At 42.2% G+C, this 27,676-nt stretch overlaps 1 protein-coding gene across 2 annotated transcripts in view; it reads right to left on the reverse strand.

Annotated features, from left to right (window-relative positions):
• med12 (mediator complex subunit 12) overlaps nt 1–27,676 on the reverse strand; it is a 207,604-nt gene that overhangs the window by 84,280 nt on the left and 95,648 nt on the right. For both annotated transcript variants that reach the window (XM_038776304.1, XM_038776305.1), the window contains exons 14-20: nt 21,842–21,946; nt 18,488–18,661; nt 11,185–11,329; nt 5,888–6,006; nt 5,276–5,419; nt 2,529–2,692; nt 914–1,045 (exon numbers count right to left, since the gene is read on the reverse strand). In XM_038776304.1, coding sequence (XP_038632232.1) covers nt 914–1,045; nt 2,529–2,692; nt 5,276–5,419; nt 5,888–6,006; nt 11,185–11,329; nt 18,488–18,661; nt 21,842–21,946 — 983 coding nt within the window. The remainder of the gene's footprint in view (nt 1–913; nt 1,046–2,528; nt 2,693–5,275; nt 5,420–5,887; nt 6,007–11,184; nt 11,330–18,487; nt 18,662–21,841; nt 21,947–27,676) is intronic.

Here is a 27,676-nt window from a genome sequence, read left to right on the forward strand (position 1 = left end):
CAGACTCGATGGGCTGAATGACCTCCTTCTGCACTGTAAATTCTATGATTCTATGATACCAAGAGCCGTTCTGAGCACCACACTGTACAAAGATACATTGGCCTTGGAGTGACTACAGCATAGATTTACCAGAATGATACGTGGGCACCAAGGATTAAATTATGGGGAACAATTGCACAAACTAGAGCTGGAATTCAGAAAGTTAAGAGGTGTGAGTGAAACTAGGAAACACTTCATGTAAATTGTGGTAGAAGTTTGGATATCTCTTCTGCAAGCAGGAATTGATGCTAGAGACATTGTTAATTTTACTGTTGAAATTGATAATTTTACACCAACAGTATCAGAGGATATGGGGCAAAAGATGGATATATGGAGTTAGATCACAGATCAGCCATAATGTCACTGAATGGCCGAATAGGCCAGGGAGTTAAATGGTCTCCTCCAATTCCTATGTCTCTAAACATTACATTTCCTGTGTTGCTAAAGCAGGGAATAGGATAGGGTTGGCTGTAGAGCATAACGCTAAGCTTGAATACTGGACAAGGATTGACAATTGTCCTGAAAACATTTTAGGGATAATGAACTTTCTCTGAAGAGATTATATAAATTAGAAAGAATCCATGATAGAGTGAATTACACATGGTCCAAGGAAGAAACATGATTAATGGCCCAAATGGTCATTTCAGGTTATGTCTTGTTCATTTTTAAGACATGAAAAAGGGGTCAGCAGGGGATACCAAATTCTGCAAATATTCTGGAATTAATCAACCTGAATTTTCAAACATATCAGAAAGATTTGAGGAAAGATTGCCCATAAACACCTCCCCGGCTTTCCACCAAATGACTCCCAAAAGGTTATCAATCCAGTAAACTTTTCATATACTTAATCTGAAACATCATCTCCAACCCTTACCCGAAGAGTTCTCCAAACTTGCTCTTTAAATGACTGCAGGAGGTGTAGAGATCATAGAGGTAGGCGAGGATACAACGCTCAGCAGAGGAACAGTCTGCTGGGTTAACACCATGCTTCACAACTCCACATAAACTGAAAAGCAGAGAGGGGTTACTCACAAAAATGTTTTCCTTTAAAGGTTTTGTTGAGAGATGAAACATTATCAACACAAAAAATTACTATATGTTTTCTTCTTATTTAGCACAAGAGTTAAATATTTGTCCAGGAATTATATGGAATTTGATTTATGGATCCCACCATAAGAATATTGTGACTTTATACCACATTCACTGCAACATTACAAACTTTTAGCTTCACTCCACTTTAAATACAGATATATATGACTACTGTTAGGTGCAACCTTCATTCTAGAAAGAACCTCAGTCTGATAGCCCTCTGCCCCCATCTAATTGGAACCTCTATTTTTTATGTCTTTCCCTCATGGGCTGCTGAAGGAAGTTCCTGTAACTTTTACCCTAAAATCATGCCCAATTGGGATAAAACAGCATAAACAGATAGTACCTTCCTTGCTTTATACGTTGTTCCTGTTCTTTGATATCTTTCAATCTCAATGCTATTTGTGCTATATATAGATCCCCAATAACAATATCCAAATGCATAATGACCAGCAAACTAATTTTCTTTATAATTCCTTACAGCAATCATTTAGCCAAGAAGCCAGAGGTAACAAAATAATTTGCTTACTCATTTATACTAAGCTTTGATTTTTTTTTGAAGCAGGTATTGCTCCCAATTAACACTACACCCTGTATGCTTCATCCGATGCCAATGCTTATGTAGTTTCATTGTATATCTTGTGTTGCCCTATTATGTATTTTCATGAATTTTGTTTAATTCCATTTTCTTCCATGCACTGAAAGATCTGGATGAGCTGCTTGCAGAAAAACACTTTTCACTGTACCTCGGTACACGTGACAGTAAACAAATCCAAATCCAAACCAATCCAATTGAACCAACTAAGAAAATTCCCAGTGTATCCATTGTGCCTCAGTTGGCAATACTCTTGTCTAAGACACAAAGTTCTGGTTTCAAGTCCCACCTTCAGGACGCGAGCACAAAAATCAAAACCCTCACTCCCATCCTGAGGTAGTACTGGCTGTCAGGATGGTCTTTGGCCCCATCTGCCTCCCTGTCTGCCTGGATGTAAAATACACCATTGCAGGAAGAGCAGAGGAGTTATTTTGATTTAAGATTTAATCCTCAATCAACATCACAAATTAGTTTCCTACATTATAACAGTGACTACACTTCAAAAATCACTTCATTGGCTGTCAACAGCCACGTCAGGTGGCCATGAAAAGTGCGATATAAATGCAAGTCTTTTGCTTATATTCAATCTGCTCTCGATTTGCCAATAATGCTGGTGTGAAGATGCTTGAGGAGAGAACAACTGTCTCCACTTCTGCCCCTCTCTGAAGGGAAATACTAACCCTCCATAGGGCACCAACTCAAAATAATGTCGCTCATAATTTGGGGCAATGCACGAACAACCCCATAACACATTTAAGTTGTGTTCAAATACATCTACCTTAAAAACAGAATGTGAAAGTCTCACCCTTCAAACACTTGTGCTGTCTGATCAGAGTTGAGGATAAGGCAGGAATGATAACGCCGCAGGACTGCCACAATGCACAGACACAAACCCGTTGTGTAGCTGCCAACCAGACTGGATGACTTCAGGAGTAACTCTGCTTCCACCACACTGAGTTCATTCAGCAACTGCAGAAAGAGAAAAAACAGACAAATAGTAAGCACAATTTCTGATCAATGTCAGAGCAAAATTATGGGCTATAAGGGCCTGACTGCAATAACTAAGTACGCTTTTGCGATTTCAACTCTGTTGTTGTAGAGAGAGATGCTGACCAGGGGAACAAGCACATCAAGTAATAGAACCCTGAACAAAGAATCCACTGTACCCCCCCTGCTATTCACGCTGGCGATCTTGAGCCCTTGGCGATGGTCCTTTGGGGGTCTGCAGAGTGGCAGGGCATAGCGAGTGGGGGCAAGGAGCCCTCTGTTGGAGCAATTGCTGCTGCTGGATGAGCTGGAGGAGGGTAGGATTGAAGACACATACGGGTGGGAGGAGAGCAAGTGGTGAGGACGAAGAACAAATAAATGGAAGGGGAAGGGGGATGCAAAATAAGTTGGGGACTGGTTGCGAGGCGATGCAGAGGGTGAACTCAACCTGCTGCACAAGGATGAGCTTGATTCAGTTCAAGGTGGGGCATAGGGTGTATATGACTCGGCCAAGGATGCATGGGTTCTTCCAAGGGGTGGGCAATGAGTGCGAGAAGTGTGGGCGAGGGCCGGTGAATCATGCGCATACGATCTGGGGTTGCGAGAGCTGGAGAAAGACTGCGAGGCGATGTTAGGGACACGATCTAAGATAGTGAGGGTGGAGGCTGGGCCAGTCCCGATGGTGGTGCTATTTGGGGTATCAGAAATGCCGGAGCTTCTGGAGGAAAAGGGGGCCGATGTTGTGGCCTTTGCCTCTCCAATTGCCTGGCGAAGGATCCTGCTAAATTGGAGGTTGGACACACCATGGGGGTGGCAGCCTGGCTGGGGACTTGTATGACTTTTTCTAGTTGGAGAAGATTATGTTTGATTTGAGGGGGTCAGCGGTGGGATTCGAATTGTGGTGGGGGTTGTTCAAGATGCTGTTTGAGGAATTGTTCGTCATGGATGGAGGGAGGGGGAGATAAAAGGAGAGAAACTGTACAAACTGTGAACTGTATGGAGTGTGTATTTTATATTATGCTGTTTTTACATATGTTTGGAATAAAGTACCTTCTTAAAAAACAAAGGCTGAACAAAGAATGAGGGTCACCTCAGATTGCACCAGGGAATTTCCCAAGACTAAAAGTGAAAGCAGTACTGACTGAATCCTGAGCTACTTGATGACTTTAACTCAATGTGAGGGCATATAAACTGGAGGAAATAAAAGCTTTCAAAAAACAAATTAAACAAGCAGACATGGATATGGCAGCATAGTGCTGTTACTGGATTTCTAATCCAGAGGCTTGGACTAAAGCTCCAGAGATTTAGCTCAAATCCCACCACCATGGCAAATGAGGAATTTAAATTTAATAAGTCTGCAATGAAAAGCTAAATTCAGCACTGATGGCCATGGAACAATTGGATTGTTGTTAAAAATCATCTGTGGCACTAATTTCTTCATTAAGGAACAACTAAATGCCATCCTTAGCCTGACCTATATATGACTCCGGAGCCACAGCAATATTGTCGACTCTTAACTGTCCTCTGAAATAGCCGAGCAGACCACGCAGTTGTATTCAAGAAGGTGGCTCATCACTACCTTCCTGAGCAATTAAGTGTGGCATTGACACCTATATCACAGAATGAATAAAAATGCAGCCTGACACACAAAGGCAGTACAACACAGCAGTATCGCAGGAGCAGAGCAAATGATTTCACAGTAAAATCAATTTCCAAAAGAAATTAGCAACAGTGCCTTGATTTTACAAAAAGATTGCTATTTACAAACTAAGCCATTGAAAAGCCATGAACCACATTCCTTGTTAGGGTAGTGGAACATGCATACTAGAATGTCTCAGGTTCAATTCCCGGCTTACGGTAATACAAGCATTTCAATTGCCCTCGCTACCCTGGAGAAGGTGAAGGAAGGGCACTGGAGCTGGGAAAATCAAGCACATTGCCTACTCCTAATCATTATTTAGGGAGGTCTGCTGGCTGAGGGGCATGTGTGTGGCTAAGGAAATGATCAGGTTCAGCTGTAATGTTCTTCATTGTAAGTAAAAAAGCTTGCTTGTGCTCAGCATCTAAACTTCTAGATAATGAACAACAAAATGCATTAGGTAGCAATGAACTGCTGACGCTCATGGAATTACATTCCAACCAGTTTCAGCACCTTAAAAATAAAAGAAAAGGAATGAGACGAAAAATATTTGTTTGCTGCTGTTTTCAATACAAACAAATCGTTCTGAAGTTGTTGGAATCATGGCTAATATCAGGGTAAGTGCAAACACTGCACCTTATAGGTATTAGTAAGCATCTGGGAAAGAAGGAACCGGCATTCTAATAATTAAACAACCAGAACATCCAAAATCCGGAAAAGTTATAAAGTCCATGATATAATGTCGACAGTACGCCAAGCATGCAGTGCTATTTCTGCCTTTATTGTAATCTTACTCTAGATTGTACCAACTATTTACAATAAAAATTGTGATTCACCACGATAGAAGCAACATTTTAAATCATTATTCTGTCTCGAGATTTTAAGTTATGTAAACACAGGATAAAACAGATTACTACCAAAGGTACCTGAATAGCAAAATCTATCAGTCCACTGATATTAAGGGAATACTCCATCAGATCAAAGATGAACTGAATATGCTGAACAAGAGGCAGATGATAGGACATTCCTAAGGCAAAGCTAGTGATCTGTTCCAGCACATTCCGTGATACCTGTCATAACAGGAAAAAAAATTATGAAAGATTCCCAATTTTTTGAAAAGGTGGTACTCTCTCTTGCACTGACTGTAATTTTTTTTTACCAAGAACAGCAAAATCAATGGGGAAATACTGTATACAACATATACAGAGCCACCCATGTAATTTTGTGTTTTAATTATAAGTTTGCTGCCAGCAAATTATGCTTTTGAAGAGCATCAACCTTTTACTTAATTCTTTATTTAATAAAAAGATCGTGAAAAACAAGAATCAAAGAGTATAGCATTGAGGAACCAATAAGACAGAACAGGACAAGGCAAGTCGAGTACCAGTTGTTAAATGATGCCTGCCCAAGTAACATACAGCAGATCCTTAAAGTTTATCGTTTTTAATTTCCATCACAGAAGAAGGTGCAGCATTGTGTGTGAAGCTTGGCAATTCCTACCGTATAGTTCAGAAGTTTAATGGTGTCCTGTCCCTTACCTGAGAGGTAACTTGATGTTGATCAAAATGTGAAAGATGTTGAAATTTGGCAAATATATCCTCAGCTGTAGGAAATGCTTCTGGTTTATTTTTCTTTCGCTTTTGTCCTTCCTCTCCACCTGTAAAATTATAAAAGTTAACTGTTGCAATATACAGCACATAACCATGTAACCCTGTATAACCTTGTATAAGAAACTTTGAAGAACATGCCAAGGGAAATCAGGTCATCACAGGAGATTAACTATCTCAGTTGCAGCTGCAGTAATTTTCAGAATCATCTTCATCTCCAAGATGCACCTATCTTTTAGAAGCAATATAAACATAATTTATTTCCATTTTTTTCAAACATTATTCCCAGCACTGATTATTCAAATATACATCAGGTTGGCTCACTACATAATACTCACCTCTCGTTCCTATAGGTTGTGGGTTCAGGAATTGTGCCGAAACTTGTAACTTAGCTTGACATTCTTGGCACAATACTATGGGAATACTGTCCCTATGGTGAGCCAGGAGCCAATTGTCTATTTTAAATTCCCTGTTGGCCTCACACTTCCATATTTCTTGAACCTTGTTTTTTTTCCTTCAGCTAATTAGTCCCAGTTTTAAATGTCAAATCAAAATCTCACCTCTCCACCCTGTCCTCCATTAAGACGCTCCTAAAAATTCACCTCTTCAAACAAAAGTTGATGATGCCATGTAGATATAATTCATAACTGCATATATTGAAAATCCACCTTATTATTCCAAGGAGAGCGATGGTTATCCATACATACCCTGACCAACACTGCACACAATCAAAACCACCAAAAAAACAAATTAACCAGTCGTTCATGTTCATGGCAGTGTTGTTGTTTTTAGACATTGTGAAATAAAAATAAATGCAATATTATATGGCTGCAACAAATCTGGGGTCAGGAGGGAAATAAATTAATCACAGTTCCTCTGACAAATCTTCATCCAGTAACTCCTGCTGGCACCAATGAAGACTGATTTTGCATAAGTCCTGAATAACCAAACAGACGACTAACCCTCATTGTCCAACATCAAACATAGGAATGTAATTTCAATAAGTCAGCACATATGGAACCATACCTACATGGCTAAAGTGACTTGCGAACCCTGGCTACTTTATTCAGGTATAGGAAACAAAATTTGACTGATCTTAACTGCTTTCAGCACATGCCACGGAGAGATTGTTTAAACATCTTAGAAAAGGTATGTCTATTATGTCAGGCAGGGAATAGTGCATTACAGTAGGCCGAGAGGGTGGGTCACAGAATCCCAAAACTACAACTAAATGCAAAATGCCCTCATCCCTTTCCATTGATTCAGTGCATCATGCAATGCATCCAAATAGCTGGCTGAATCATAAGTAAAATTGCTTGGATAGTCCCTTTCAGTGTGTCAGCTATGGTTCAGCAAGTCGAACCCGACCTTTGAGTCAAAATGTTGTGTGTCAAATTCCACTCCAGTGTCCTGAGCACAAAAATGAGAACACTTTAATGCAGTACTGAGGCATTGCTGCATTTTTGTGGGTGCCATCCTTCATATGAAATGTAAAACCAAATTTGTGCTCTCAGGCAGATGTAAATGATCCATGTATTTTTATTTTTTTTAAATTTTAGATTACCCAATTTTTTTTCCAATTAATTAATTTTTCTAAATAAGTGTGGCCAATCCACCTACTCTGCACATTTTTGGGTTGTGGGTGCGAAACCCACGCAGACACGGGGTGAATGTGCAAACTCCACACGGACAGTGACCTAGAGCCAGGATCGAACCTGGGACCTCAGCACCGTGAGGCAGCTGTGCTAATCACTAGGCCACTGTGCTGCCCCTAAATGATCCATGTATGCTAGTTCTGGCCTGTAGGAAACCTTCAATGAACAGCACTAAACTAATTGTCTGGAATGTTTTAAGACCTTCAACAGTACTACTTTGGTTGTAAAGTACTTTGGTGAGGCCTCAGGCAATGAAAGATTCTACACAAATTTTAATTGCTGTTCTTCTAATGCTGTTCTTCAGTATGCTGGTGCAGCATAGGGAATTTCTCACCACGCGAGGACATGCCAGGCCTTTCTTCTGGACCCCCCCGAAATATTAGCAATGTTAATATGCCAGTATGTGGGTAATGACAAGCCATTGGTTCCTATCAGGGTGGCACGGTAGCACAGTGGTAAGCACTGATGTTTCACAGTGCCAGGGTCCCAGGTTCTATTCCCGGCTTGGGTCACTGTCTGTGCGGAGTCTGGCATCCTGGTTGAAGAGCTGAGAGAGAAATCACTTCAGCTTCATCGTTATTCCGACAGGAAAAAGTGAATGCATCTGTTGAATTTTGAGAGGGTAACAGAGCATTTACATAGAATTTACAGTGCAGAAGGAGGCCATTCGGCCCATCGAGTCTGCACCGGCTCCTGGAAAGAGCACCCTACCCAAGGTCAACACCTCCACCCTAGCCCCATAACCCAGTAACCCCACCCAACACTAAGGGCAATTTTGGACACTAGGGGCAATTTATCATGGCCAATCCACCTAACCTGCACATCTTTGGACTGTGGGAGGAAACCGGAGCACCCGGAGGAAACCCACGCACACACGGGGAGTATGTGCAGACTCCGCACAGACAGTGGCCCAAGCCGGAATCAAACCTGGGACCCTGGAGCTGTGAAGCGATTGTGCTATCCACAATGCTACCGTGCATGGATGAGGACATTGTAGTTGATGTGTGTACTGTATTGAGTTTCAAAAGAAATTTGATGGACACCATATATTGGACATTTTAGCAAAATTGAAGCATATGAGATTTTTAAAAAATTATGTAGAAGCCTGGACACAAAATAGGTTAAATGACAGAAACCATTGTTGCGGTGAATGGTATTTTTTTTCCAAACTGGAGAGAAGTAACAGTGGAGTTCTGCAGCATTTAGTACTGGGACCACTGTAGCTTTTAATATACATTAACAATGTGAGATGTGGGGGTGCAGAAGGCAATATTTTTGAAATTTGCAGATGACACAAAATTTGTAAGTGCATTTAATGATGAGGAAAATGGTAATAGACTTCAAGGAACATAGACAGGTTGGTAGAACGGGCAGACAAAATTCAACATAACTCGTGAAATTATACATCTTGTAGAGACACGCAAGTTTAGTACAATTCGAAGAACAGAGAAGCTTGGGGTGTTTGCGCATAAATCTTTAAAGATGCAGGGAGGCCAACAACACAATTACGATGCTTGGCTTTATAAATAGAGGTCTAAAGTTTTTTTTTTAAAAGATAGTTTTCTGTACTAAGATAATACTAATTGGGTCCCAGGTAGAATATGGTGTCCAATTCAGAGCACCACATCTTAGGAGGGACATAAAAGTTATAGAGGATTAAGGAAAGATTTACTAGAATGGTTCCAGGACTGAGGGAATTACAGCTATATGGATCAACTGGAAAATAATAGACTCTTCTCATCGGGCAGAGGAGGCTAAGAGGAGATTGTAGCCATGATGTGGAGATGCCGGCGTTGGACTGGGGTGAGCACAGTAAGAAGTCTTACAACACCAGGTTAAAGTTCAACAGGTTTGTTTCAAACACGAGCTTTCGGAGAACTGCTCCATTCACCTGAGGAAGGAGCAGTGCTCCGAAAGCTCGTGTTTGAAACAAACCTGTTGGACTTTAACCTGGTGTTGTAAGACTTCTTACTAAGAGGAGATTGATAGAGGTATTTAAAATCACAAAGGGTTTAGCTAGCGTAAAAAGAGAGGAATCTATTTCAATGGCTAAGGGTTGGTAACCAGAGGGTCCAGAGTTAGGGTGACTGGTGAAAAAATCAGAGGTGGCATAAGGAAATTTTTTTTTAATGCAACAAGTCGTTAGGATTTGGAATGCACTATCTGATAGGCTGGTGGATACCAATTTGTTAGTGGCATTCAAAAAGCAATTGGATAAATGTTTGAAGGAGAGAAATTATATGGGTATGGGGAAAAAACAGGGGAGTGGGAATTCTTGGATTGCTATTCTACCAAACCAGACCATGCTAATGTTTATGCTTCCCTCGCGCCTCCTCTCGTTCTTTCCCGTCTAAATAAACCATTGTAATCATCTATTACCTTCTCCCTCATATGCTCTTAATTTTGCCTTAATTGCAACACTATTCCCTGATGCAGCAAGTTCCACATTCTTACCACATTTTGGGTGAAGATGTTTCTTCCCAATTCCCTATTAGATTTGTTGGTGACTATCACCAGAATGACAGGGAGTGGGATAGCTTGATCTTGGTTTCGGACAATGCTCAGCACAACATCGAGGGCCGAAGGGCCTGTTCTGTGCTGTACTGTTCTATGTTCTATCTCATACTGATGGCCTCTAGTTATGCTTCTTCCTCACAAGTGGAAACAGTCGCTCTGTATCCAGTCTACCAAAATCTTGCATAGATTTAAAGGCCTCTATTAGGTCACCCCTCAGTCTATTTTTAAGAGAAGAGACCTAACCTGGCAATCCTTTCCTGATACGTATACCCCTGTATCTCTCATATTCTCCTTGTATATCTTCTCTGTCCCTTCCCATCATACCCTTTTTTATAATATGGCGATCAGAACGTCACAGTACTCTAATCATCACCATGATAAGCTGAAGACGGCATCATACTTCACACGCTGTCTCAGCTTACACAAGAAAATGGGCCACTTGGACAAAGTTACACCAAACATCTAGTAACTAAGGAATCAAACCCGAGTAAGAGTCAGTGCCTTCAGAAGGTAGCACAGTTTCTTCACAGCTCCAGGGTCCCAGGTTCAATTCCTGGCTTGGGTCACTGTCTGTGCGAGTCTGCACGTTCTCCCCGTGTCTACGTGGGTTTCCTCCGGGTGATCCAGTTTCCTCCCACAGTCCAAAGATGTGCAGGTTAGGTGGATTGGCCATGCTAAATTGCTCTTAGTATCCAAAAAGGTGGGGCGGGGCTATTGGGTTATGGGGATAGGGTGGAGGTGTGGGCTTGGGTAGGGTGCTCTTTCCAAGGGCTGGTGCAGGCTCGATGGGCCGAATGGCCTCCTTCTGTACTGTAAATTCTATGATTCTATGAAGTATAGTCACATTTTCCATATTATATAGAAATATATAAAGGTATAAATTCAAACATGAAATTAATTATATCCAAGAAAAAAGTGATTCTAAAATCATTAATGGGGATGCTGATCACATTTCACCTGCATAACATGCTACGATGCACATGAAAAGTGTGTACATGATCTAAGGGATACGCAACTAGAACTTGCAACACTGAACATATCCCAAACATTGCTTACCAGTCTCTGCAGTACTCTTCTTGTTCAAAACCTTCAGGATGTCTTTGGTTATTTTTTTAATTACATGTCGGGCTTCATCACGTTGTTTCCCAACGCCATACAGAACAACCAAACGCTGATTACATTCATGACTTGCTGATTCTTCCTGTTTTGATATGCATGGGAAGAGTGGAAGAATAGGATGGAAAATAATTTAACAAGAGACACACACAGAAAATGTAGGCACAGTAGTAGGCCTGTTGTGTTAACTGCAGGCTCACTTTTCTAACTACACTTATTAAGAGATACTGACCCACACTTGGAGTATAGTGTTCAATTCTGGTCGCCACACTACCAGAAGGATGTGGAGGCTTTAGAGAGGGTGGAGAAGAGATTTACCAGGATGTTGCCTGGTATGGAGGGCATTAGCTATGTGGAGAGGTTGAATAAACTCGGTTTGTACTCACTGGAACGATAGAGGTTGAGGGGCAACCTGAGAGAGGTCTACAAAATTACGAGAGGCATAGCCAGGGTGGATAGTCAGAGACTTTTTCTCAGGGTAGAGGGGTCAATTACAAGGGGGCATAGGTTTAAGGTGCGAGGGGCAAGGTTTAGAGGAGATGTACGAGGCAAGTGTTTTTACACAGGGGGTAGTCAGTGCATGGAACTCGCTGCCTGAGGAGGTGGTGGAAGCAGGGACAATAGTGATGTTTCAGGGGCATCTTGACAAATACATGAATAGGATGGGAATAGAGGGATACGGACTCCGGAAGTGTAAAAGATTTTAGTTGAGACGGGCAGCATGGTCGGCGCAGGCTTGGAGGGCCGAAGGGCCTGTTCCTGTGCTGTACTTTTCTTTGTTCTTTGTTGAAACAGTAATTTCATATAATTAAATGCCAAAAATACAGATCAGGTCAATCAGTGTGAGAGCAAATGACGAGTTACTGTTTCAGATGTTGTGGAGGAATCTATCTGAAATGTTACCCTTTTCAGATACGGACAGACACGCTGACCATTCCCAATATTTAGATTTTCAACATTTAAGGCTTTTCTGCTTCCCTACAGATTAAGATTAATCTGGCCAGATTTTGTAGAATACAGAAATGAAAGCAAAATACTACAGATGCTGGAAATCTGAAATGAAAACAGAAACTGTTGGATAAACTCAGCAGGTCTGACAGCACCTGTGGAGATGTGCAGAAGTTACACTCCTTTCAGGTGATGCAGCATTTCACTTGCACTTGCTTCAATTTGGTCGACAGTATTCGCTGCTCCCAATACAGTCTCCTCTACATTGAGTAAACTAAATTCACACTGGGTGACCATTTGACGGAACACTTTTTCTTCATCCGCAATCTTCCGGCCACTTGTCATTTCAACTCAGCATCTTACTCTTATGCCCACATGTCCACCAGGCATGCTGCAATGCTCCAGTGAAGCCCAATGCAAACTGGAAGAACAACACCTCATCTTCTGGTTAGGCAGGTTACAGCCTTCTAAACTCAACACTGAGTCAACAACCTTAAACTGTGAACTTTGCCCTCCATCTTGACCCCCTCCCTCTTTTTGTTTTTCAGTTCCGTTGGGTTTGCCTCAACACAACCCCACTCCTTCCCCACATGTAAGAAGTCTTACAACACCAGGTTAAAGTCCAACAGGTTTGTTTCAAACATGAGCTTTCGGAGCACTGCTCCTTCCTCAGGTGACTGGAGAGGTATGATCCAGAAACATTTATATAGACAAAGTCAGCGATGCCGGACAATGCTTGGAATGCGAAAATTTGCAGGTAATCAAATCATTACAGATCCAGAGAGAGGGATAATCACAGGTTAAAGAGGTGTGAATTGTCTCAAGCCAGAACAGTTGGTGGAATTTTGCAAGTCCAGGCCAGATGGTGGGGAGTGGATGTAATGCACAAACACCTCCTTTGTCTTATGTCCACATCTTTGTCAATCTCTCCTTAGCTTCAGCCTATCCCTGACCTTCTACTCTGCCCCACCTTCCCCATCTGCATATGCCACATTACATTTTTATCTATCTTCAGTTCTGTAGAAGGGTCGGTTTAGCTCAGTTGGCTGGACTGGTAGTTTGTGATGCAGAGCAAGGACAACAGCACGGCTTCAATTTCTGTACCGGCTGAGGTTATTCATGAAGGCCCTGCCTTCTCAATCTTGTCCCATGCGTGAGGTGTGATGATCTTCAGGTTAAATCACCACCAGTCAGCTTTACCCCCTAAAAAGGGGAAAGCAGCCTGTGGTCATCTGGGACTATGACATTACTTTTACTTACTAGAAAGGTCATATGGACTCAAAATGTTAACTTTGAGTTTATCCATTATTTCTATAATATAGGTTAGGTCTGAAATACAATATCAGTGATGTAGAGACAACACTAAAAACAGTCCCGAGGGCCATAGGTTGCTCTCCAATTTGAGAGCTGTCTGGTGGTGATTTAACCCGAGGGTCACCACACCTCAGGCGAGGTCCAAGGTTAAGAAGGTGGGGCCTCCACGAATGCCAACTGAATTGAATGTTGCTTCGCGTCACAAACCTGTAGTCCAGCCAACTGAACTAACCGACCACCACAACACTATGAAGTTGTTGATTGCAATTTTGAAGCCGTAAAGATATTAAATTGCTTCTTAAACCAAATAAGAAATTGGAACATTCATTAAACCTTTAAATAGAGAAAGATGTGCTCATTTGAAGGTCATCAGTGTTGTGGAACGGCCCACCTTTATTTCCGACATGCAATCAGCAACAAATATTCCAAGCTTTGGTAGAATAAGGGTTATACAGAGTCAAGCTTCCTCCCGTCCTAAAACTCAACCTCAACTCCAAACTAGAAAAGTATGTCACACTGCACCAAAATAAAACTTTCACAATTTCATCCCAGTTGTGGTTGTTTTGGCACTGGGTTTGTGCCGATTAGAACTGCATTAAGGTTGTCCAAATTTGTTTCACAAAGGACCCTTACAGCCAGCAGAGAAATCTTTACCACCTAGATTGAAACTCAGATGCTGGAGAGGGAAGGCCACTGAATAAAATGCTACACTACCCAAAGTCCATCAAAAAAATTAAAAAATTATTTAATTGCTCATACTAGGTACCTCGATAATCGTCTGATTAAATTACTTGTGGAGCATCTATCAACATTAATGCACATTAATCAGTGGGTCGTAATACCATCATGCCGAATCCATCAATGAACATTTAGGGACATTATTCTGGTAGTGAAAAACAAGACCTTGGCTTGGAAAAGGGAAAGAAAGTTGAGTATTCAAATTGATATTTGCGTCACAAACCTGTAGTCCAGCCAACTGAACTAACCGACTACCACAACACCGAAGGCTTAGTCGGTAATGCCTAGTGTGATGCAAAGACATGCAGACCAGAAGACAAATAATTCAATCCCCAGTTAAATACTAAATTAACTGTTCTCAATTATGGCATTACAATGTTCTGCATCCTGGGCCATAAGACGGGAAAAACAGCCAAGATTCTCACTTCCTGTGACCTCAGGGCGGTACATGTGAATGGAGACCAGAGAAGAATAGGATTAATTGTGATATCCTAATGGTCAAACAACTCACTTTGCAGGCCTGGATCAAAAAATGATCACATGGACTAAACACCAGAGAGCAAATACCATTGTGGAAATCCAGCAGCCCCTCGAGAAAAAATGGGGAGAAGAGATATCAAAAAAGGGACCAATTCTCCTGGCCATTCTGCCATACGTCAGTCACAGTGAATCAGTATGTCAAAAAATAACTACATGAAAACAAGTCAACTTAGTTTATGACAGGGAAATAGTGTTTGACCAATTTATTGGAGTTTTTTGAGGATGTAACTGGTAGGGTAGAAAAAAAGGGGACCCAGTAGATGGAACGACTTAGATTTTCGAACGGCATTCTATCAGGTTCCACACTAAAGATTAATACGCAGGGCTGATGAACTGGGAGGCAATATGTTACCATGAATAGAGGATTGGTTAACAGACGGAATGCCATTCAGGAATGATTGTTGCAGGTTCGGGGTTTAGATATTTCAGTAAGCTCAGGGAAGTGGCAAAAGAGGGGGAGGGGTGGCATTGTTAGTCAAGGACAGTATTACGGTGGCAGAAAGGACGTTTGATGAGGACCCGTCTACTGACGTAGTATGGGCTGAGGTTAGAAACAGGAAAGGAAAGGTCACCCTGTTGGGAGTTTTATATAGGCCTCCGAAAAGTTCCAGAAATGTAGAGGAAAGGATTGCAAAGATGATTCTGGATAGGAGCGAAAGTAACAGGATAGTTATTATGGGGGACTTTAACTATCCAAATATTGACTGGAAACGCTATAGATCAAGTACTTTAGATGGGTCCGGTTTTGTCCACGGTGTGCAGGAGGGTTTCCTGACACAGTATGTAGATAGGCCAACAAGAGGCAAGGCCACATTGGATTTGGGACTGGGTAATGAACCAGGACAGGTGCTAGATTTGGAGGTAGGTGAGCACTTTGGTGATAGTGACCGCAATTCAGTTACGTTTACTTTAGCGATGGAAAGGGATAGGTATATACCGCAGGGCAAGAGTTATAGCTGGGGGAAAGACAATTCTGATGCGATGAGGCTTAGGATACATAGGATGGGGAAGGAAACTGCAGGGGATGGGTCCAATGAAATATGGAGCTTACTCAAGGAACAGGTACTGCGCGTCCTTGATAAGTATGTACCTGTCAGGCAGGGAGGAAGTGGCCGAGCGAGAGAACCGTGGTTTACTAAAGTAGTTGAATCACTTGTCAAGAGGAAGGAGGAGGCTTATGTAAAGATGAGACGTGAAAGTTCAGTTAGGACGCTCGAGAGTTGCAAGTTAGCTAGGAAGGACCTAAAGAGAGAGCTAAGAAGAGTCAGGAGGGGACATGAGAAGTCTTTGGCAGGTAGGATCAAGGATAATCCCAAATCTTTCTACAGGTATGTCAGGAATAAAAGAATGACCAGGGTAAGAGTAGGGCCAGTCAAGGAAAGTAGTGGGAAGTTGTGCGTGGAGTCCAAGGAGATAGGAGAGGTGCTAAATGAATATTTTTTGTCAGTATTCACACAGGAAAAAGACAATGTTGTCGAGGAGAATACTGAGATACAGGCTACTGGACTAGAAGGGCTTGAGGTTCATATGGAGGAGGTGTTAGCAATTCTGGAAAGTGTGAAAATAGATAAGTCTCCTGGGCCGGATGGGATTTATCCTAGGATTCTCTGGGAAGCTAGGGAGGAGATTGCTGAGCCCTTGGCTTTGATCTTTATGTCATCATTTTCTACAGGAATAGTGCCAGAAGACTGGAGGATAGCAAATGTTGTCCCCTTGTTCAAGAAGGCGAGTAGAGACAACCCCGGTAACTATAGACCAGTGAGCCTTACGTCTGTTGTGGGCAAAGTCTTGGAAAGGTTTATAAGAGGGTAAAGCAATTGATGTGGTTTATGTGGATTTTAGTAAAGCGTTCGATAAGGTTCCCGACGGTAGGCTATTGCAGAAAATACAGAGGCATGGGATTCAGGGTGATTTAGCAGTTTGGATCAGAAATTGGCTAGCTGTAAGAAGACAGAGGGTGGTGGTTGTTGGGAAATGTTCAGCCTGGAGTTCAGTTACTAGTGGTGTACCACAAGGATCTGTTTTGGGGCCACTGCTTTTATTCATTTTTATAAATGACCTGGAGGAGGGCATAGAAGGATGGGTGAGTAAATCTGCAGATGACACTAAAGTCGGTGGAGTAGTAGACAGTGCGGAAGGATGTTGCAGGTTACAGAGGGACATGGATAAGCTGCAGAGCTGGGCTGAGAGATGGCAAATGGAGTTTAATGCAGAAAAGTATGAGGTGATTCATTTTGGAAGGAATAACAGGAAGACAGAGTACTGGGCTAATGGTAGTGTGGATGAACAGAGAGATCCCGATGTCCATATAGATCCTTGAAAGTTGCCACCCAGGTTGATAGGGTTGTTAAGAAGGCGTACGGTGTGTTAGCTTTTATTGGTAGAGGGGTTGATTTTCGGAGCCATGAGGTCATGTAGCAGCTGTACAAACTCTGGTGCGGCCGCATTTGGAGTATTGCGTGCAGTTCTGGTCGCCGCATTATCGGAAGGATGTGGAAGCATTGGAAAGGGTGCAGAGGAGATTTACCAGGATGTTGCATGGTATGGAGGGAAGATCTTATGAGGAAAGGCTGAGGGACTTAAGGCTGTTTTCGTTAGAGAGAAGAAGGTTAAGAGGTGACTTAATTGAGGCATACAAGATGATCAGTGATGGCTAGCACAAGGGGACATAGCTTTAAATTGAGGGGAGATAGATATAGGAAAGATGTCAGAGGTAGGTTCTTTACTCAGAGAGTAAGGGCGTAGAATGCCCTGCCTGCAACAATAGTGGACTCGCCAACATTAAGGGCATTTAAATGGTCATTGGATAAACATATGGATGTTAAGGAAATAGAGTAGATGAGCTTTAGAGTGGTTTCACAGGTCGACGCAACATCAAGGGCGAAAGGGCCTGTACTACGCTGTAATGTTCTATGTGCAGGGAGTAGAGATAATTGGCTCATTTTCAAATTGCCAGTACTAATGGCATGATGCAAGGATCAACTTTAGGACTTTAACTTTTTAAAAACTATATTAATGACTTAGACTAAGAGACTGAGAGTAATGTATCTAGGTTTGATGACGATAGAAAAGCTAAATGGGAATGCAAGGACACAAAAAGGCTGCAAAATGACACACAGGTTAAATGAGTGGACAACCAAGTGGCAGATGGTGTATAATGTGGGGAAGTGTGTGATTATTCACTTTGGTAATAAAGCAGAAAAACAGAATATTTTATCGAAGGCATGAGACCTTCCTGTTTCTCCACCCCATTAGAGATCCACCATAAGCCCAGAGACCAGTCCATCAAGTCAGAAAACCCAGCCTTCTAAAGGGCACAGATAGGAGCGCCACTAAACCCAATAAAGGGAAGTAATGTTATCTTTGAAATTATATTGCTATTAATCCTACGTAAAGGAGGTCAAAAAGGACCGAAAGTAGGATTCCAGTTTCCGGCAGGAGACAGCCAGCAAGCACCCAAAATATGCTGATGGTGTTGCATATATCACCAAGCCCATACAAATGAGATGTCCTCCCAATTACGCCATAAACTCTGCTGGGGTCAGCACTAGAGTGCGAGATCCTGGCATATCAGCTAAGATTCTGCCCATGGATTTTTGATCTTTCTGTTTCATAAAGACGTCAACAAAAAGCTTAAACATGTTAAACACAAACATTTCATCTCAGCACTGCTGCCCCCAACTGTGCACCCTTACCTCCTTACCTGAGGAATAGGGAAGTGTGTGGCATACTGTATATGCCTGGATTGGTCATATGGTGATGGAAACGCTACTTCATTCATCTTTTCTTTCTGTAATAGCTTCATCTCTTTTTCAGAGGCAGGTTTTTCAGGGGATGGGCTGGTTTTGGATTCGCAGTGCATTGAAGGAGAAAACATCTACAGACCAGAGTGGGGGAGAAAAGCACTTGAAATGAGAAGCTTAAATATAACAATTGCCAGTTGCAACATTCAATCAATACCTCATGCAATTATATTTTCCTGGATTCCATCACCAAGGAGGCCATTTGATCCATCGAGACTGCACAGGCCCTTGGAAACAGCACCCTGCTTAAGCCCACACCTCCGCCTATTAACCCATCTAACCTTTTTGGACATTATGGGCAATTTAGCATGCCCGATCCACCTAACCTGCACATCTTTGGACTGCGGGAGGAAACCAAAGTATCCAGAAGAATCCCAAGCAGACACGGAGAAAACGTGCAGACTCCGTACAGACAGTGACCCAAGCCAGGAATCGAACCTGGGACCCTGGAGCTTTGAAGCAACAGTGCTACCCACTGTGCTATCTTGTACATTTTAGATTTTTTTTTTAGAACATACAGTGCAGAAGGAGGCCATTCGGTCCATCGAGTCTGCACCGACCCACTTAAGCCCTCACTTCCACCCTATCTCCGTAACCCAATAACCCCATTGTAGCCACCTAAAATGGATGCTGAGCTACAATTTTAGGTCAAGCGCTAAGACTGCTGGGAAACAGACAGTTTAGCCAGAACAGCAGTCTGCAAAGAGCAGTTTGCATTCTGCAGCAGCAGAAACCAGTTTGGGCTCAGGTGAGAAGACCTTAGCTAGGTGCAAATGGCAAAACGCTTTGCATGCTAATGAGGCCATCAGACTTGAACACCCACACAATAGATACATTTGGTTCTGAATGGACACATTCTAATCAAGGCCCAGACATCGAGGCACCAGAAACCTCCAAACAAAAGGACATAAGAAACGCCCCCTCCATCACGGAGACCCCCTCGCATTGGGGAATTAATCCAGTATCGATAAGAAATTGATCCAATAGGTAGAGCCCGCCCGAGAAGAGGGAAGGACAATGGAACCCCTATAAAAGATAGGGACCTCGTGTTGTCCGGTCTGTTTTTTCCGTGCTCCGGCTCTGACCACTACTTCGAAGATCCACTGACTCCAGCCGTTGAGCACCAGCCGCCGAACCGTAAGTGCCAATACGACGCTCGCTACGCGAACTAAGCCCGCTAGAACCCCCAGTGACCAGAACGCTTGCTGAAGGTTGCAGCCCAAGACCAGGACGAAGGCCTCGCTCCCTGACCTTGCCTGTTCCTGTTAGATAAGTATTCTGATTACTTTAGTTTAGTCATAGCTTAGTCTCTTAGTGTGTGCATGAATATTTATTATTACTGTATAATAAATATTATCGTTTGGACCTTACTAATCGGTGTATCGTCTTTATTACTTTGAACTTGACCTTGGAATACTAGTGACGTTGTCTATACGGCAACTGGCGACTCCTAAAGCTGAATAAATACATACAACAGAGCCTAGCGGTGTTAAGCACTTGGAAGTTAATACACCCCAATAAACGCGTTTTACGCCCATAGTAAAACGTGCAACACCATCTAACCTTTTTTGGACACTAAGGGCAATTTAGCATGGCCAATCCACCTAACCTGCAAGTCTTTGGACTGTGGGAGGAAACCAACGCAGACACGGGGAGAACATGCAGACTCCGAATAGCCAGTGACCCAGCGGGGAATCGAACCTGGGACTCTAGCGCTGTGAAGTGTTATTCACTTATGCTACCGTGCTGCCCTATGATCACAAAATGTTAGCATGTTGGTACAGCGCGTAATTATGAAGGCAAATGGATTGTTGACCTTTATTTCGAGGTGGGTGGAGTATAAAAGTACAAAAGACTTACTGCAACAGTGCAAGGCATTATTGAGACCACAAGAGTGCAGGTTTGATCTCCTTAATGAGGATAGAGAGAATCAAGAGAAGGTTCATTGGTTTGATTCCGGGGATGAAGGGAGAATTATGATAGGTTGAGCAGGTTGGGCCTATACTCATTGGAGTTTAGAAGAACAAGAGGTGGTCTTATTGAACCATATATGATTCTGAGGAGGCTTAACAGGAGACATGCTGAGAGGATATTTCCCCTCATGGTGAAATCTAGAATGAGGAGGATCAGATTAAAAATAAAAGATCTCCCATTTAAGATGGAGATGAAGAGGAAGTTCTGCTTTCAGAAGGCTGTTAGTCTTTGGAGCAGTGAAGGCTGGGTCATTGAATATGCATATATTTTTGATCGGCAAAGCCAGGATCTTCTTGCATGGTGAAGCAAGTTCAATGGACTGAATGGCCTACTCTTGCTCCTATCTCTTATCATCTTATGATCATCAAAGTGATGGAAGGTACCATCAAGAACGCTATCAAGTGGCACTTACACAGCAGTAACCTGCTCACCAATGCTCATTTTAGTTTCTGCCAGGTCGCTCAACTTCTGACCTTATTACAGGTCCAATCAGCGATAAAAGAGCTGAACACAGGATGCAAGGTGAGAGTGATTGCCCTTTTAATCATGACAACATTTGACAGTGTGGTATCAAGGAGACAGTGCAAAATTGTAGTCATTGGCAATTGGGCGAAAACCACCCTCTAGTTGGAGTGAAATCTTTTTTTCTTTATTCTTTCTTGTGATGCAAGCATTGCTGGTAAGGAGGAGTGCACTCTGTGGAATACACCAACACCACTTGGGAAACTCAACATCATCCAGGGAAAAGCAAACCGCGTGATCAGCACTTCATCAGAAACATTCAGTCCCCGCACCACCAATACACATTAGCGGCAGAGCGTACTGTATACAAGACGCACTGCTTCAACTCAGAGGGTGCTTTGATTGCACTTTCCAAACCTGTGATTTCTACCACCTAGAAGAACCAGGACAACAGGTGCATGGGAACAATACTATCTGGAAGTTCCCCTCCAAACCACACACCATCCTGACGTGGAAATATAAACCACTCCTTCACGGTTGCTCGGTCCAAATCCTCGAAATCCCTTCCTAACAGCACTGTAGGTGTACCTACATCAGATGGCCTGCAGCAATCCAACAAAGTGACTCACCACCACCTTCTCAAGGGAAATTAGCGATGAGTCACAAATACTGGCCTTAAAACAGCAACACAATCATCATCCCCTTCTCCAGACTCCCTTCACACCACTTCCTGCACAAAACAAGTAACAGGGGCAGGGTGAATGATACATTTGGAAGCAAAAATATTACATATGTGAAGTATGTTAAAATTAACTTACAGAGAAATCAGAACCAAATTCATTTTTGAAATCATTTTTTTCCACATCCTCAAAAATAGCACTGGAGTTCGGATCTATGTCCATAATTTCTGATAAACCAGGATCCTGCAAAAAACAAATGTAAATCCAATGTTGAAAATGCCCCGGGTTTCTATCTCTGTTGTCTATATTAATCATAACAGAAGCTGCTAGGAAAATTAAAGTGGGTTGGTTATACCTGGTATCCTATTTACTCAATTGTAATGCATAGAGTAACCAAGTCGAGTTTAGATGTTTTCTAGGAAAAGAATACAGTCATCTTCCTGGAGTTATTGGAGGGGGTAAGAAGGGTATAAAAGAGAGAGTAGAAAGAGAAAACCCAGATTGCTGCCATATATCTCCTAGAAGTTGCTTTCATATTGGCTCGAGGCCTCACAGCAAATAAGCAATCGCACTAATTTGACAAATTGTTCACGATCAAAGCAAAATTCAGTAGAACCATACCCAGGAGGAGAGAAGAGGAAAATTCAAAAGCAATTTCATGATTTTAGAAATGTTTGAATAAAGTTCAATTGAAGCTTGCAAAGCATACTACCAGAAAATAACATCAGACATGGAATACTGGCAGTACAATTTCCCGTTCAAACTTAATTATCATTTAGGAAAGAGAAGGAAAAAGAAAATACAATTACATATAATATTAACCCAATTCTTAGCCTAGTGCATCAAAGTATTCTTTCCTATTTTAAGATGGGAGATGGAAGAAAATGCTATAGAAGAAGAGACTTCCAGCAGTATAGTGTCAGATAATAAAAGCAGAAAATGCTAGATAGACTCAGCAGGTCTGGCATGTGGAATTGAAACAGTTAAATTTTCGAGTCCATATGGCATTTCTACAGAACTCAAGCGTCTTAGAATAGTTGAGAATAACTGGTGTTACATACACGTTGAATTCAAAATTAAGCGATGATTTTTATTTTACCCAAATGCAGGAGGCATTTTGCACAGAGCAGGATTTGACAAAAAGCAACATTTGAGCAGCTGATTTGTTTTTGTGATATTGGCCAAGGGAGAAATGTCCACTCCAACAGAACTCACTGGATTTCTTGGAACAGTGCCTTTGGATCTTTAATATGCACCTTAAATCATCAGCATACATGGCTGCAATTTAGCATATGATCCATCAAACAGCTTATCTGACAATTCAGCATCCCCTCAGACTGCACTGCACATGTCCTAGTCTTGAAATGGGGCTTAAACCCATAACATTTGACTCAAGGTTGGGAGCACTGCAACTGAGCCAAGCTTTGGGCAGCAAAAGGAAGTAATAAGAAGAGTCAAGTTAAATATACGTTTACATTAACCAGTCAAGTCAAATGAAAAAGGTGGGCATAAAATTTACTGGAATCAGAATTCAGTTTATAATATCAGCATAATTAGGCATATGTGTTATTGCATTGCTACATTCATTCTTGGCCTGTTAAAAGGAAACTTTAATCCATCTCACCACCACTATGTATCATACAGATGGAAAGATTTTTGCAGCAGATACACTGATTGCTTTTCGCGTCAGAGTCAAACTATTCTTTGAAACCATTAAGGCATGACACAGCACGTGGCACTTTTCCCGGTGCGTGTTGGATGATCTGCATTGATCATAATGAATGGCGGAACAGGCTCGAAGGGCCAAATGGCCTACTCCTGGTTCTATTTTCTATGTTTCTATATTCAAGTTGAGATTGTTAGATTTTTGCATACCAAGAAAATAAAGTGATAGTTCAAGAAGGTGCAATTAAACAAGATGATCAGGCATTGGAACTGAATAATCTACCCCAATTCCTAGTTCTTATGTTGTCAGTCAATAATTACCAGGCACAAATGCAAAAGGTTCCACAGACTATTTTTTTTGAAAAAAGCAATGAAACATTACTAAGTGCCAGACACTGTGAAATAGAGAAAGAAGCTTTTAATCTGAAAGATATTACAAGAGAAGTTTAGTAACACAAGTCACAAGAACAGCAACAAAATATAATTAAACTACAAAGCTTGTGCTGAGTAACACCACCAGTACATAGAAACTGATCAAGTCAAATTACAAGAACATAGGACAGAGTGAAATAGGAACAGCATGCCATTTAGCATATTAAGCATGTTCTACCATTCAGTGAGATCATGCCTGATCTGTGGCCTAACTCCTTTTTGTCCCTTAATAGATTTAAAATTAACAATTGATCGAGCATTAATTGTCATTCAAAGAGAATTCCAAACTTCTATCAACCTTTGTCTGGATGGTGGTCCCATTTCAGCCCTGGAAGATCGCGTTCTCAATTTCAGACTATGTACCCTAGACCTGGACCGCTTAAACTGCAGAAGCTGATTTCTTCCATCTATCCGGTGTGTTACATAGAATTTACAGTGCAGAAGGAGGCCATTCAGCCCATCGAGTCTGCACCGGCTCTTGGAAAGAGCACCCAAGCCCATACCTCCACCCTCTCCCCATAACCCAGTAACCCCACCTAACACTAAGGGCAATTTGGACCCTGAGGGCAATTTAGCCTGGCCAATTCACCTAACCTGCACATCTTTGGACTGTGGGAGGAAACCGGAGCACCCGGAGGAAACCCACGCACACACGGGGAGAACGTGCAGACTCCACACAGACAGTGACCCAAGCCGGGATTCGAACCTGGGACCCTGGAGCTGTGAAGCATTTGTGCTAACCACTATGCTACCGTGCTGCCTACTCAGCACGGTGAGTGGTGTAATAGCTTTAAGTAATAGCTTGAAAAATGTCAAGAAAATCACCCTTTAACCTTCTACCTCCAGAGAATATAGTAGTATTTTTGGTAATTTCTCCTTATAATTTAATCCTTGGAGTTCAAGTATCATTTTAGCGAATCTAAGTTCTACTCCTTCCAAGACCAATATATCATTCTGAAGATGTGATGGCTAGAACTGCTCACAGGTGTGGATTAATCAGGGCTATGGCTTCCATACTCTTGTACTCCACTCTTCTAGATATTAAGACCAGCATTCCATTAGTATTTTTGATGATTTTCTGGTCCTGTTCACAGACACTTCAATGATCTCACAATCCCAACCCTCGCTCACATGTCTCAATGGATCTCCACTGCTTCTAGATTTTCACCATTTTCCACTTCAAACTCCATTACTACATGGAACTCCTAGATTTCTACTGAGATTTTTAGGACTATGTTCAGTAATTATACCTTATTTTTGATTTCATTGGTTTGTTTGGCTACAGGGAAAATCCACCAAAGTTGAAAGATCAGTGGGCCGGAAAAGGTAAAATGCAAGTTTTCTGTAGTATTTTTATTTTCTTTTGTTTTAATCATAGATAGAATCATAGAATTTACAGTACAGAAATGCAGAAGGGTTAAGGGAATTGATTTGCATTTTCATCACCTCATATTTTCTCTAAAGGTGTTACTGAGTCATGTTGTCCCTGTTTGTTATTTTACACATACACTGTCCAGCTAAACATACACATCAGCAATGGTTCGCCAAGTTATTTCATCTCGCCCTCACTGTAAGCCATATTCCCTCCATCATAATCAATTTGGGTAGTTAGGAGGACAGTAGAAAATCAAGCCCCTTTCAACCTACCGCAAGGCACTATGCTACAATATCATAGAATCAGGGAATCCCCACAGGGCAGAAGGAGACCATTCGGCCCATCAGGTCTGCACCCATCCTCCTAAAGAGCACCATTCTTAGGCCCTCCCCCCCACCTTATCCTTATAACCCCACCTAATCTTTGGACGCTAAGGGCAATTTAGCATGGCCAATCCACCTGATATGACATAGAAATATGTTCCTTGTCAGACAGAAGGTAGTAAATTAACTTTCCATGGTTCAGTTGGCAAATGCACTGCAGGGTATGCACAGAAAAAAAAAATCATGGGTCACTCTGTGGTCTGAGATGATAAGCAACCTCAGCTGGGAGGTGGCAGAAATATTGTATTTGCCCTGGATGATCCTAAGTTGCTGGAAGGCAATGAAAAGTTAGGAATTCCATTCTTGATCTTTATGCAGCAATCCCTGACAGCAAGTGCAAATGAGGTCAGGTAAAAGCAGAAGTCAGGAATTGTTGCAAAAATAAATTAAATGTTTACTTTCTCGACTAATCACAAAAAATACCAGAAGACAAAAGCAAGTCTCTGCGCATTCTGGAATCTGAAACGAAAACAGAAAATACTGAACAATCTCTGCAAGTCTGACAGCATCTGTGGAGAGAGAAGGGAGCTAACGTTTCAAGTGTGGGTGAGTCTTTTTAAAGCTGGAGAGAACTGGAAATAGGGTCAGATTTATACTATTATGGGGGAAGGAGGAGTGAGCGTGGAGCCGGATAGAGGGCCAGCGATAGCCGGAGATTGACATGAACAAGATGTCATGAACAGAAAGACAAAGGGACTGTAAATGAAAGTGATCAAGGCTAAGAAGGGTGCTGATAGTAGCACATTAAGAAATCAGAATTTATTAATGGCAGAACAAAGGTAAGCAGTGTGTCAGAGGACACTTAGGAACAGGGAAGAGATGGTCCAAGTGGGGTGGGCAACAATGGTGAGGGAAAGACAGATCGATGGAAGAAATGAAAATAAAATTATGGAAATAAAAATGGGGTGAACGTGGAAGAGAGAGTTCACAGTCTGAAATTGTTGAACTCAATGTCAAGTCTGGAAGGCTGTAATGCACCTAATCAGAAGATGAGGTACTGTTCCTCCAGTTTGGGTTCGGCTTCACTAGAACATTGCAGCAGACCAATAACAGGTATGTGAACATGAGAGCTGAATTGAAATAGCTAGCGACTGGAAGGTCTGGATCCTGCTTGCGGATGGACCGAAGGTATTCTGCAAAGCGGTCAATCAGTATGCATTTAGTCTCTCCAATTTTTGATTTGATTTGATTTATTATTGTCACATGTATTAGTACACAGTGAAAAGTATTGTTTCTTGCATGCTGTAGAGTAGACTGCATTGGGAGCAACAAATGCAATAGACCAGATTGAAGGAGGTGCACGTGAAGTGCTGTCTCACATGAAAAAAAAGAGTTTATGCCCTTGGATGGCAAACATGGATGAGGTAAAGGGGCAGGTGTAACACCTTCTGCGATTGCATGGAAAGTTGCCGTGGGTGGAGGGTGAGGTTTTGGGGGTGATGGAGGTGTGGACCAGGGTATCCCAGAGAGAACGATCCCTGCAAAATGCTGACAGGGGAGTGAGACGAAGATGTATTTGATGGTGGCATCATGCTGAAGTTGACAGAACTGGCAGAGGACGATCCTTTGAATGCGGAAGCTGGGGGGGTGAAAAGAGGGACCCTATCCTGGTTCTGGGAGGGAGGGGAAGGGGTGAGAGTAGAGGTGGGGAGATGGGTTGGACAGGGTTACCCTTTGTTCTGCTATTAACGCATCCTAATCTCTTATTATGCCAATATCAGCACCCTACTTAGCCATGATCACCCCCCCATTTACATTCCCTTTGTCTTTCTGTCCACAACACTTTGTCAATCCCCAGCTATCGCTGGCCCTCTATCCAGCCCCACTGTTCCACACCCCCTCCCACAACAGTATCAAACTGACCCCATTTCCAGTTCTCTCCAGCTTTGACAATGAGTCATCCAAACTCGAAACATTAGCTCCCTTCTCTCTCCACAGATGCGATCAGACCTGATATTGTCCGGTATTTTCTGTTTTTGTTACAAAAAAACCCGCTTGTGGAAGGCCCTGGGGCTAGCACTGTGGAACTGCACCTCCAAAAAGAATCAGCAGTCAGCAGAGGTGCGGTAAAAGTTGGAGTACAAAAGGGAGCACCTACTAGAAATTGGAAAATGCCTT

Source organism: Scyliorhinus canicula, chromosome 17 (genome assembly GCF_902713615.1).
Source record: "Scyliorhinus canicula chromosome 17, sScyCan1.1, whole genome shotgun sequence".
Classification (NCBI taxonomy): domain Eukaryota; kingdom Metazoa; phylum Chordata; class Chondrichthyes; order Carcharhiniformes; family Scyliorhinidae; genus Scyliorhinus; species Scyliorhinus canicula.